At 46.4% G+C, this 12,737-nt stretch overlaps 1 protein-coding gene across 2 annotated transcripts; it reads left to right on the top strand.

The window, feature by feature from the left end:
• Nucleotides 1–8,204: 8,204 nt before the first annotated feature.
• On the top strand, nt 8,205–12,368 carry LOC123142094 (uncharacterized). 2 transcript variants are annotated; one of them, XM_044561123.1, is made up of 7 exons: nt 8,205–8,466; nt 8,969–9,213; nt 9,954–10,324; nt 10,405–10,509; nt 10,758–10,893; nt 10,980–11,186; nt 11,775–12,368. In XM_044561123.1, exons 3-7 carry the CDS (start codon nt 10,299–10,301, stop codon nt 11,841–11,843), a joined length of 543 nt encoding a protein of 180 aa, XP_044417058.1. In that variant the 5' UTR covers nt 8,205–8,466; nt 8,969–9,213; nt 9,954–10,298; the 3' UTR covers nt 11,844–12,368. The 2 variants fall into 2 exon arrangements, with proteins under 2 accessions (XP_044417058.1, XP_044417050.1); XM_044561115.1 differs by having other exon boundaries at nt 8,205–8,573.
• Nucleotides 12,369–12,737: the final 369 nt, after the last annotated feature.

Raw genomic sequence — 12,737 nt, 5'->3', positions numbered from 1 at the left:
GTGGAGTCCTGAAAGTAAGAAAATAGAAATGACAAAATCGGGAGCCCCTAGTGCGGTTGAACCGCATTCTGGGCGTGCCGTGGTTGTGCCCCTCCCCTTATGCCCATAGTATTTCTAGAGCGTAATTATGTACGCGTGGTACCGGTTTCGCAATCTCACGAGGGATGGGGTTGGGGACGCACTGCTATGCCTGCTTGGAACGTGCCAGACGGTCTTGTTGTAGGTTACTCCGGGCGCGCTTGACGGTGTCCGGACGTTTAACAGCCGGACTGGAGAATTGCCTTGAGAGGCTACTTTGTACTTCCGCCGCGAGGGCCGCCGTGTGCCCCTCTGTTCGGAGAGAGCGTTCGGTATTTCCATTGACCGTAATGACTCCTCGAGGGCCTGGCATCTTGAGCTTGAGGTATGCGTAGTGCGGCACCACATTGAACTTTGCAAATGTGGTTCGCCCGAGCAGGGCGTGATAGCCACTGCGGAACGGGACTATGTCGAAGATTAACTCCTCGCTTCTGAAATTATCCGGGGATTCGAAGACCACTTCGAGTGTAACTGAGTCTGTACAGCTGGCCTCTACACCTGGTATGACGCCTTTAAAGGTCGTCTTTGTGGGTTTAATCCTTGAGGGATCTATGCCCATTTTTCGCACTGTATCCTGATAAAGCAGGTTCAGGCTGCTGCCGCCGTCCATGAGGACTCTAGTGAGGTGAAATCCGTCAATGATTGGGTCTAGAACCAATGCGGCGAATCCGCCGTGACGGATGCTAGTGGGGTGGTCCCTTCGATCAAAAGTGATCGGGCACGAGGACCATGGGTTGAACTTTGGTGCGACTGGCTCCGACGCATATACGTCCCTGAGTGCACGCTTCCGCTCCCTTTTGGGGATGTGGGTTGCGTATATCATGTTTACCGTCCGCACTTGTGGGGGAAAACCCTTATGTCCTCTGTTGTTCGGCGGCCGGGGCTCCTCCTCGTCATTGCTATGCAGCCCCTTTTCTCTGTTTTCGGCACTTAACTTGCCTGCCTGCTTGAACATCCAATAATCCCTGTTGGTGTGATTGGCTGGTTGTTCGGGGGTGCCGTGTATCTGGCACGAGCGATCGAGTATCCGGTCCAAATTGGACGGGCCCGGAGTATTTCTTTTGAATGGCTTTCTTCGCTGACCGGGTTTAGAGCCTCTGAACCCGGCATTAACTGCCGTATCCTCAGCATTGTCGCCGTTAATGCGGCGCTTGTGCTTGTTGCGACGCGACCTGCCATTCTTGTCCTTGATATCCGAATTACTAGGGCTCTTGGTCATGTTATTACCGCGAGCTAGCCAGCTATCTTCTCCCGCGCAAAAGCGGGTCATGAGTGTAGTGAGAGCTGCCATGGATTTCGGCTTTTCCTGTCCTAGGTACCGGGCAAGCCATTCGTCTCGGATGTTATGCTTGAAGGCTGCGAGGGCCTCTGCGTCCGAACAGTCGACTATTTGATTTTTCTTGGTTAGGAACCGTGTCCAGAATTACCTGGCCGATTCATCTGGCTGCTGAATTATGTGGCTTAGGTCATCGGCGTCCGGTGGTCGCACATAAGTGCCCTGGAAATTGTCAAGGAATGCGGATTCCAGGTCCTCCCAGCAACCAATTGACTCTGCTAGCAAGCTGTTAAGCCAATGTTGAGCTGGTCCTTTAAGCTTGAGTGGGAGGTATTTGATAGCGTGTAGATCATCACCGCGGGCCATGTGGATATGAAGGAGATAATCCTCGATCCATACCGCATGATCTGTTGTGCCATCGTATGATTCGATGTTTACGGGTTTAAAACCCTCGGGGATTTGATGATCCATTACTTCATCTGTGAAGCATAGTGGGTGTGCGGCGCCTCTGTACTGGGCTATATCACGACGTAGCCCAGATGAGCTTCGTCTGATGTGTTCGGCCTGGCCGTATTTGCCATATCCGGCGTGACGGTTATCGTCACGTGTCGTGGGGCACCCACGCGATCCGTAGATAGATCTTGTTTGCCTTGCCTTGTCCTCCAATATGTCTCGCAGGTCCAGCGCGTTTCCCCGTGCCTTGGTACTTTTTGAGCGGCGCCGGGTGCAGCTTGAATTGATGGCCGAGAGGCCTCTCTATCGCGGCCACGGGGTGGCCAGTCGGCCGCGTCATACGCTGGTGATGTAGGTTTAGTTGCTTCCGCCTCTAATCGGGGTAGCAGCCTGCGCTTTGGGTAGCTCTTGGAGGGGCGTCCGAGTTCGTACTCTTCGGCCGCTAGGACTTCAGTCCATCTGTCGGCTAGCAAGTCTTGGTCAGCTCTAAGCTGCTGCTGTTTTTTCTTGAGGCTGCTTGCCGTGGCCATAAGCCTGCATTTGAAATGCTCTTGTTCGACGGGATCCTCGGGCACGACAAATTCGTCGTCGTCGAGGCTTGCTTCGTCTTCGGAGGGAGGCATGTAATTATCGTCCTCGACCTCTCTGTCTGTCGCTCTCTCATGAGGGCTGGCTTCTCCATCCTCCTATGCTAAATCCTGCTGGAGGGGGTTGTCTTCGGCACTGTCCGGGGTGTTATTATCTCCCGTGCCGGAATCGCCGTTTTTGCTTTGGTGGGATTTAGAGCGGCGCCGCTGACGCCGGCGCTTAGGTTGTTTCTTGGAGGAGTCATCCTCCGTTGTTCCATCGCCATTCCCTTCTTTTGGGGTGTCCACCATGTATATGTCATATGACGAGGTGGCTTTCCAGTGCCCTATAGGCGCTGGTTCTTGGTCCTCTCCTGCATCGTCGTCCATACCGTCGATGTCTTCGGAGTCGAAGTCGAGCATGTCGGTTAAATCATTGACAGTGGCTACAAAGTGGGAGGTAGGTGGGATTCAAATTTCTTCATCGTCCGCATCCCAACCTTGCTGACCGTAGTCCGGCCAGGGCTCTCCTGATAAAGAGAGAGACTTTAATGAATTCAGGATGTCGCCAAAGGGCGAGTGCTGAAAGATGTCTGCGGCGGTGAACTCCATGATCGGCGCCCATTTGGGTTCAATCGGCAGGGGCGCGGAAGGTTCGGAGTCCGGAAGGGAGTCCGACACCTTGGAGTCATGAGCTTCGCAAAGGACAGGGCTGGTATTCGGCTCAATCGCCATAGAGATTGCAGCCCCCGAGGCGGTGTCCAACCATCCGTCCTCGATTGGCGCAGTTGGCTCCGAGCTAAAGGTCGGAGCGGACACTGGGCGGCCTCCGGAGCACTGTTCGGCGGCAGAGCTAGATCATGCTCGTCGTGACAGTGCGGCGCGCTCGGTTGTGGCTCGAATCCGTCGAAGATCAAGTCCCCGCGGATGTCGGCCGTGTAATTCAAACTCCCAAATCTGACCTGATGGCCAGGGGCGTAGCTTTCGATCTGCTCCAGATGGCCAAGCGAATTGGCCCGCAGCGCGAAGCCGCCGAATACGAAGATCTGTCCGGGGAGAAAAGTCTCACCCTGGACCGCATCGTTATTGATGATCAGAGAAGCCATCGGGCCTAAAGGTGACGACACAGAGGAACTCTCAATGAAAGCACAAATGTCGGTGTCAAAACCGACGGATCTCGGGTAGGGGGTCCCGAACTGTGCGTCTAGGCGGATGGTAACAGGAGACAAGGGACACGATGTTTTTACCCAGGTTCGGGCCCTCTCGATGGAGGTAAAACCCTACTCCTGCTTGATTAATATTGATGATATGGGTAGTATAAGAGTAGATCTACCACGAGATCAGAGAGGCTAAACCCTATAAGCTAGCCTATGGTATGATTGTTGTTCGTCCTACGGACTAAAACCCTCCGGTTTATATAGACATCGGAGAGGGCTAGGGTTACACAGAGTCGGTTACAATGGGAGGAGATCTACATATCCGCATCGCCAAGGTTGCCTTCCACGCCAAGGAAAGTCCCATCCGGACACGGGACGAAGTCTTCAATCTTGTATCTTCATAGTCCAGGAGTCCGGCCAAAGGTCATAGTCCGGTCATCCGGACACCCCCTAATCCTGGACTCCCTCAGTTAGCAACAGTAATGGAGGTGACGTGGCATCATTAGCAGAGGATTACTGTAGCTTAATTATCCGGGCATCACAGCGGCCGCCGTGGTACCTCGCCGGCGGTCGTGTCCCCTCTGCCACCTGCAAAGACGGCGACGGCCAAACCTCCTCCGATCGACGGCCAAAACTACGGCGAAAGCGCGGGCGTGGTGGCGGCCATGTCGAGACGTGGTTTGGTATGGACAGCCGGGGGCTGCGCGGTGAGGAGGCGGCCAGAGAATAGCGGCGGCAGGGCGGGGCGGGGAGAGAGGGTGGAAGCGTTGGGAGCGGGGGGCTGCTAGTGTCCCCGACAGGCGGGCCACGGGGGGACAAGGGTGTGCGTCGAGGCCGTCCGCACGCGTCCGTTTCACCCCAAACCGAGCACAAGTTTGGGCCAGGGATGGGTCGAAAACGGATGGAATCCGGACATTTGTCCGTTTGAGGCCGCGCGTTGGGCCGCGCTATTCGTCCGTTTTACCCCAAACGGACGCACCGGACAAGATGGGGTCGCGCGGTGGAGTTGGCCTAAGGTTGCGTTCCCTTCGGTGCCGAACAAAACAAACTTTTTTAGGGCTAGATTGGTTGTTGGTTGGGTCGTGCTGGATAGCTAATTTGGGCCTTGGATCGGCAATGTTTGCTCTACGAAAATAGATAGGTAATTAAAGTATATATTACTTTAAAAAAAATAAAGTATATATATATATACCTCACAAAAAATTAAAGTGTATATATATAATTAAACATGGTTCATACAAATAAATATTTTTTATACTTTTTAGATATATTGAGAGTATCAAAAAAATTGAGAGAAGAAACCGAATATACTTGGTTTATGTTGGTTTGCTTGCATGTTTTTATCTTTTGTTGGGCAATTTTCCATAGCCTATATAAATAATTTAAAATGGTTTAAGAAATTTAGATGACTACTTATTTTTATATGAACATTATTATTGGTTGTTTTCCACGAGAAAAATGCAACATCATTTTTTTATTAATATGAAAAAGGTTTTCTTTTTTACAAAATAAAACAGTTGTGTTAGTTTCACTTTTATTTTTATTTTACATTATATATGTTAATATGATGCAATAGAAAATATCGTTTGCATTCCATCAGAGATAGAAAATGGTGGGTTCCGACATACGCACTGATGTAACGATGATAAACCGGACTGAAACACCACGAGAAGAGGTGCATATAGCTAATCATTCGTTGTATGTATGTTAAACATGATAATACAAAAGGTGTATTATATATATATATATATATATATATATATATATATATATATATTGTTATTATTTCAGAATATAGGAGGCATATATATGGATTTTGGAGATGACAAAAAGAATCCATCGACAAGGGTTCCGAAGCCCACCCAAAACATTCTCCTCTGGGCCCCAACCAGGTCGTTGAAAGGGCCCGATAATTAACAGTTTTTTACAACATAATGATGTGGAAATGATGATATTCATAACAAACCAAAAAAAGATGCCAATTTAAATGTTATCGCACAAGGTATTTTTTTCAATATTATTATCGATCTTTCCTTTGTCATATTACCTTTTGTATTCAACTAATTTGGCTCATTTTTGTATCATGTTGACAAACTATGTTTGTACCCCTAGAGATATTACATCCATCGAATCAATCATGTCTGCTCCCAAAAAATCAAGTTCGTGGGCATTGCAAGTGAAGTGGACTTCAATTATTAATTAATTATGTCCGTGTTATATTGTCTGAACGTGTGAAATTTAACATGCATTGTTTTTATATAACTCTTGCAAAATATTTCAAGAACCCGTGGCAACGCACAGACATTCTACTAGTAATTCATAATTTCCTAATTCATTAATAATATCAATCATGGCCAGATCAAGTGAACTGTTCCGCGCCACTTAGTCCATCAAGGATGAATTTTTCATAGAAGATATTATGAGACAGACATCATTGTGATATTTCTGAAATTCAGATAAATGTAGGAAGATATGCCTATTGGGTCAACCATCTATGCATAGTACTATGTAATTAGGAAGGATCGATCAACTAATATATGCCTACCGCCACAGTCTGCGACGGTAGGACACAACACCCTACCGCCACTGGGTGCAACGGTGGCCACTCGTCCACGTCAGCGCGGTCAGACGACACCGTTTACGTTGACCCGGACCCTACCGCCGTGGCCTGTGGCGGTAGCTTGTTAAACCCTACCGCCGGATTGGGTGGCGGTAGAAAAAGGGTCAGATCTGATTTTTTTTCCCAAATAGGGTCAGATCATGCTAAAGTATGCCAACAAGGGTTTTGTGAATTTGGCTGAAATCGGTGACGGCGAGGGGACGATGCTCCGAAAACTAGGGTAGCAGCGGCCTCCACAGCGCGAGCGCAGAGTCCTCGATGTCGCACCGACAAGTCGATCTGGTTGACTCAAGCGACCGAAATTTTTAATGAGGGATGGCGATCCGACAGGCTTTCTCCTGTACATCGGCGACGATGTCAGCGGCATCACACGTTGGTCTACCCTAGCCATGGTCTGGAGGGGTCGAGAAGCGGGTATGGTGCGGGAAGGTAAGGAGAGTGGGCGATGCTTTCGATTCGACCGTGGGAATAGCAGCCCCAGGACACCGGCCCAATATCAGCCCGCGTGAGAGAAAAGAGTGCTTTGGACGGCCAGGGACAGTCGAGACACGCGATCCGACGGCCTACATCATGGAGGCGTGAGAACAGTGGCGTGGCCAAGGGGGACGAGTATGAGCCAGCCCCCCCCCCCCCCCCCCCCCCCGACGATCGAGCGAACATCTTGTATCAGCAGTTAACTAGCGACAAGATTTGCACGTAGAGTGTTTTCCCCTATCGTTAGGTGAATACTGGAGAAAGGAAAAAGACCCATTAGTTAGGCTCGGTTCTTTTGCAAGATTCTCCCAGAATCTGACGCCTCCCTAGCTTCTCCCAGAATCTTGACCCCATTTATTTTACAATCCTAACTTATTACACTCTAATTAGATAGGATTGTAAAACAAATGGGGCTGGGAGAAGCTGGGTAGGGAGCCCTCCCCCCCCCCCAACGATCGAGCGAACATCTTGTATCAGCAGTTAATTAGCGACAAGATTTGCACGTAGAGTGTTTTTCCCCTATCGTTAGGTGAATACTAGAGAAAGGAAAAAGACCCACTAGTTAGGCTCAGTTCTTTTGCAAGATTCTCCCAGAATCTGACGCCTCCCTAGCTTCTCCCAGAATCTTGACCCCATTTGTTTTACAATCCTAACTTATTACACCCTAATTAGATAGGATTGTAGAAAGATTATGGGAGAAGCTGGGTAGGGAGCCCCCCCCCCCAAACGATCGAGCAAACATCTTGTATTAGCAGTTAATTAGTGACAAGATTTGCACGTAGAGCGTTTTCCCCCTATCATTAGGTGAATACTGGAGAAACGAAAAAGACGCACTAGTTAGGCTAAGTTCTTTTGGAAGATTCTTCCAGAATCTTGACCCCCATTTGTTTTACAATCCTAACTTATTACACCCTAATTAGATAGGATTGTAAAACAAATGGGGAGCACATGTTGGCCAGCCCAGTTTTTTCTCTTTATTTCTTTCAGTTTTTTCTCCTTTTCTTTTTCATTTACCTTTAGCTTTTACTCCCTCCGTTCCTAAATATAAGTCTTTTTAGGGATTCCAACAAGAGATTACATATGGAGCAAAATGAGTGAATCTACACTCTAAACTATGTCTATATACATTCATATGTAGTTTGTATTGAAATCTCTAAAAATACTTACATTTAGGAACGAAGGGAGTAGTTTTCATTTTTCTCCTTTCCAAATTTCAAGAACATTTTTCTGAATTCCGGATTTTTTTTTTCAAATTGCTGAACATGTTTTTGAAATTCAAACTTCTTTTATCTCAAATCAGGGTGAACATATTTTGAATTGATTTTTTCATAAATAGTGAAGTTGCGAAAACAATTAAATTCGTGAACATTTGTTTACAAACATGAATATTTGTCGAAATGGTGAACATAGTTTTTTCTAATTCACTATCTCTTGGAAGATACCCGGCGCGCTGGTCGTCATATAGGAGCTCCCAGAAAAAGCGTCGGGAAAACTGGGCCGGCCTATCTTGTTGCTTTCGGCCTAGGTCGGGCCGATACATAATCCCTGCGTAAACCCTACCCTGTCTTCTTGTCTCCCCCTCCGCCCCCACCAGCAGCGCCACAGGCCCCTCGCTCGCCGGCAACAGCCTCCGCTTCCGCCCCCGCCGGCAACAGCCTCCACCTCCACCCCCGCCCCCGCCGCTTCCGCGCTATGTCAATCTACCCCGCCCGCTACCGCCTACGCGCCGTATCAGAAGTTTCACTGATCCAGGAGAAGTGGGGCGTACCGCCATGTATTTTGGATCCTGGCGAAATCCTGGTCCGCGTGATTTCAGGTGGTGTTCCTGGTATGCAGCATAAGGTGGGCAAGTGGAAGAAAGCTGCGGTGATGAATAGCCTCAGGGTCGAACTTGATCCTCTGTTTTGGGATCATTATTATAACCATTGTCTTCCTCCGCTTAACCCTAGGTAAATTACGTCCTCGGTCATTGAAAATAGCCCATTTAGTTGACTACTACTCCCTCTTCTGTCCCATAATATAAGAGCTGAAAAAACCGGTGTTTGTAGCTTTAGCTTATCTGGTTGGTTTCCCTTGATGGAAATCGTAAAAAAAAGGGCAACCTGGTGCATGTAGCTCCCGCTTGCGCAGGGTCCATGGAAATCGTAGCTTTGCAAAAAAAAAAAGGTTGCTTACTAGAGTAGTAGTTATTAAGTTGTACATCCAATATCTTGTGCTGTCGTTTTATGAAGTTGCTTACCTCTAGCTTGCATGCCATGTATATCTTGTGCTGTCGTGGTCTAGCTTGCACGCCATGTATATCTTGTGCTGTTGCATTATGAAAAAGTTTCTTTGTCTCTCCTAGGCGAATATTCTCTGCTCAAATTATCGAAGATGATCCTTACCGGCCAAAGATCCCCAAGCCGCTGTCCAAGTTGCCGGACTGGAGCATACTGAAATCAGTCCGTGAGAATATGAAGTTCTGGTTGCGCACTTTATTCTGGCTGAAAGGCTTGCTGGCCCTCATGGATGAATCAATTGGCAAAAGTTACGAGGACTTGTTTGTCTTGGACAGCGGCCCAGAAAATGTTGGGGAGGGAGAGAACCAGAGTAAGCTCGAGTTCCCATTTACATTTGTTAACTTTGCATGGATGTTCAGTTTAGTGCCTCAATTTGATAAATACACTCTTCAGTAACACAGTTGCACTGAATTTTTTACCACAACCTCTTCCTATAGCATTTCCTCTTCCTACCTCATGTAGCATTTGCATTTGCTCTACCACCACCTCCTGTAGCCTGCCTCTTGCATTATCACTTATTTGCTTGCTGGACTGAGGCACATCCTCTGGTATATCTTCAGTAACACCCCTCCTCACTCTTTCACTTGCCATAGCAGTTGTCACTCTAGGTGCAGGAATGCTAGCTCTGGCTTGTGCAATAAATGAAGATTCAGGAAGAGGTCCATGGTCCATGACTGGTTGATATGACATGCTCTCCTGGATATTGCAACATTGTTTGATAGTAGGGTTCAGAGCAAAATTCAGACATATATAAAATTTCAGAAATGTATCCCTCTGTTCTGTGGACAAGTCTAAGCGGGAATCATCTAGAGCATACTCTGCTAACTCTGCCTCATAGTCACATTTTGTGTCTTTCTCTCTATGGTCATCCACTTCTTTATCTACATTTTTTGCATACAGATCATCATCCCCATCTCTCTATGATCAGCAGCAGACAGAAGTAATTCAGTTTGACTGTAATACAATGTTCAGCAGCAGACACCAGTGATATTACCTCTTTAAATTTCTGTCACATGGTTTTTTTAAACTGCTAACAGTGTTGCCATACAGGGCCTTATTGGCGTATCCGTGAGATCATTCCGACCGATGAAGCGATGGACTTGTTCATGTGCAATCTTGACCGTCGATTCTATGGGCCTGGATATGTCCCAGTAGTTGCTGGCCTCCCATCAAATGAGGACATTGCAACTATTAGAGCATTCAAATCAAGCCATCACAGAGAGAAATTGAAGTTCATGCAGCACCTTTTCTTTCTATATGAGATCATTGATGAGGAGCTGATACCCCAAGTGGATTCTAAATTGGAAGATCTTGTAAATCGTGAGCTCGAGTGGTTACAAAAGAATGACCGGCAACCTGCCACTCCCTACTATATTGATTATGAGGATTTAGAATATGTGGACAGTGGAATTTCTGTTCAGGTATGCAACTACCACATTTTTACATTGGCTTGCAGTTTTATTAAATTTTTGAACCTAACATCTTTTAGTTTTGTTGACAGTCTAGCTGCACGGCTGGATTCAATTGAATGGGATACGCAGTGTGAGGCAATACTTGATCTTCGATCTCTAGCGAAGTATCACAGCGAAACGCTGCAGGAGTTCCTGTAAGTAATTCTTTTCTGTCCCCAGTTTCTGTTAAAATTAATCTCTTTTTCTAACTTATTAATGTGAGCATATGCCTACACATTACGTAAATTATTTGGACCTCATTATTAAAATATCTCCAATATCTGTTTACTTAGTTCCTGCCTTTCTCTTCTCCGCTTTTAAAGAGGGGCAGCAGAAGTGTATGTTTTGATATATATATATATAATTCCATCATTGTGTAATTAGTTGATATGTGTAATTGTAGGGGGACTATAATTCCTTTAATCATTGCAAAAGTCGTGAAAGGCAGGCCAGCTGTAGTAAAATCTGCTATCATGGCATGTGGTGATCTGCTTCTGGTTTACCCTTCTGATAGCATCAGCACCTTTGTTGATCAAATGGTACGTTGCTGGCCTGTTTGGTATTGTTATATTTTTCTTATGATATTGATTATAACCTTCTTAACTCCTAAACTGCAAACTGCCAGATCGATTCACTTGTTCTCAAGGTTATTGGTATGCATCGGTTTGTCGCACAAGAAGCTATCCTGGTTCTTACGTCTATGGCCAGAAGGCTTCATGTTCCTGATCACATTTTGCTGTCCAAAGTCATACCGTTGCTTCATGAGAGAAGTCCGTTTGTTTGTGCGAAGGCCTATCAGTTTCTGGCCCTGTGTTTGCCCGTCAGTGTCCTTGTAAGTGGATGCAGTGTGTATTTTGTTGGTACACATTCAATATACTTGAATTCATGTGCCTGATTGTTCTTATTTTACGAATATAAACTGGACATCCTTATAGACAATTCATATACTTGTACCACGTTCAATATCTTGACATATTGTGCCAAAATGCATAGGAGTGTCAATAACATCAGGATAGTCCTACAAAAAATTGATGCAAGGTCAAACAAAAGTCCATACACAGATAAATTTCCCATAGCATGCATTTATATAGTTTCTTCGGTAGCTAGAACAACCGAAAGACATTGCAGCTACAGTAATCTACATGTGAAACTGCAGATGGAACGATCCGCGTTTGAGTCAATCGTTTCGTACTTTTTTATGCTGAAGAAGAAAAAAAAATACCGGGGCTAAGAACATAATCTTGTGAGCGAGGAAAACATGACAAGATTCAGCTAAATAATCATGTAATTAGGTAGGTATTTCACCTTAGCCACAGATAAATAGCCCTTTAATAACCAGCCAAGGGTGGAGAAGTTGACATTTGGCTTATTATCACTGTTATTTATAGATTTAGTTATTAACAGTGGCATTTTTTTTCAGGAGCGTAACGATTTCATAATTGAATTTGCAATCCTGATGAAGGCTCATCTCCTGAAGAGGAAGTCTTGAGTCATCCTGGGCTTCATGATCAGACGCACAAGCGATGCGGGTGTCCAAGCACGAGCTTTTTTGAATTTTGTCAGTCCATCTACCTAGTACTACTCACTGGTTGTGCAATGCCAGCTCCTAATTATACTAAGTAAATTGTAGTGGCTGCCGTGTGTGTGTGTGTGCACCAGGCACAAGAGTGATGCTTGCGCGAGCGGGTTATGTTTTGTGGGTCAGCGGGTGATGCTGATGAACCAGGGTGGGTGATGTTTTGTGGGTCAGCGGGTGATGCTGATGAACCAGGGTGGGTGATGTTTTGTGGGTCAGCGGGTGATGCTGATGAACCAGGGTGGGTGATGTTTTGTGGTCAGCGGGTGATGCTGATGAACCAGGGTGCATGCGTGCATACCCCTCTAAAATGAGATGTAGGGTTCGTGCCAAAAACTCAAAACTCCGGGAAACCAATCAGGTGTTCATTCTGTAACAGTCACTGCAGCCTCTTTGTACTTCCATGTTTTCCTTATCAGCATGGTATATTTTTGTGCATCTTGTATTGCTGTATCTCTGTTCTGACTGCTGGATCATGGTCACTTTGTCAAATGCCCATGGCAATGATCATGAAAATCATGTTGCTGGCATCAGAGTGACTGATAACCTGCTTGATGTTGCTTGTCCTCATGATCCCATGATCATTATCACTTGCATCAAGTGACTGTCCTAAGAGCGCTCCTGCTGAACTTGAAGAGACTATTTTCAATCATATTTCTAAGTAAACTCAGGTTGCACGCTTGAAACTGCTCTGAACACAGTTTCTTATCTGTCTCAACGCCATGTGTTTCTTCAAGCTCTATGCTTCCGTGTTATACATTATATCTGCTTGCTAAAATACTACCGAGACGTGTTAATTATGCAGTG

The sequence above is a fragment of the Triticum aestivum genome, chromosome 1B (assembly GCF_018294505.1).
Source record: "Triticum aestivum cultivar Chinese Spring chromosome 1B, IWGSC CS RefSeq v2.1, whole genome shotgun sequence".
Taxonomy (NCBI): domain Eukaryota; kingdom Viridiplantae; phylum Streptophyta; class Magnoliopsida; order Poales; family Poaceae; genus Triticum; species Triticum aestivum.
This window is presented reverse-complemented; position numbering and strand designations above follow the sequence as displayed.

Bases quoted from the DNA above. Each gene is read 5' to 3' on its own strand.
- LOC123142094 (XM_044561123.1), top strand. From the start codon at position 10,299: ATGTGGACAGTGGAATTTCTGTTCAG. The intron at 10,510-10,757 runs GTAAGTAATTCT...GTGTAATTGTAG, and splicing joins GAAACGCTGCAGGAGTTCCT to GGGGACTATAATTCCTTTAA. The intron at 11,187-11,774 runs GTAAGTGGATGC...ATTTTTTTTCAG, and splicing joins GTTTGCCCGTCAGTGTCCTT to GAGCGTAACGATTTCATAAT.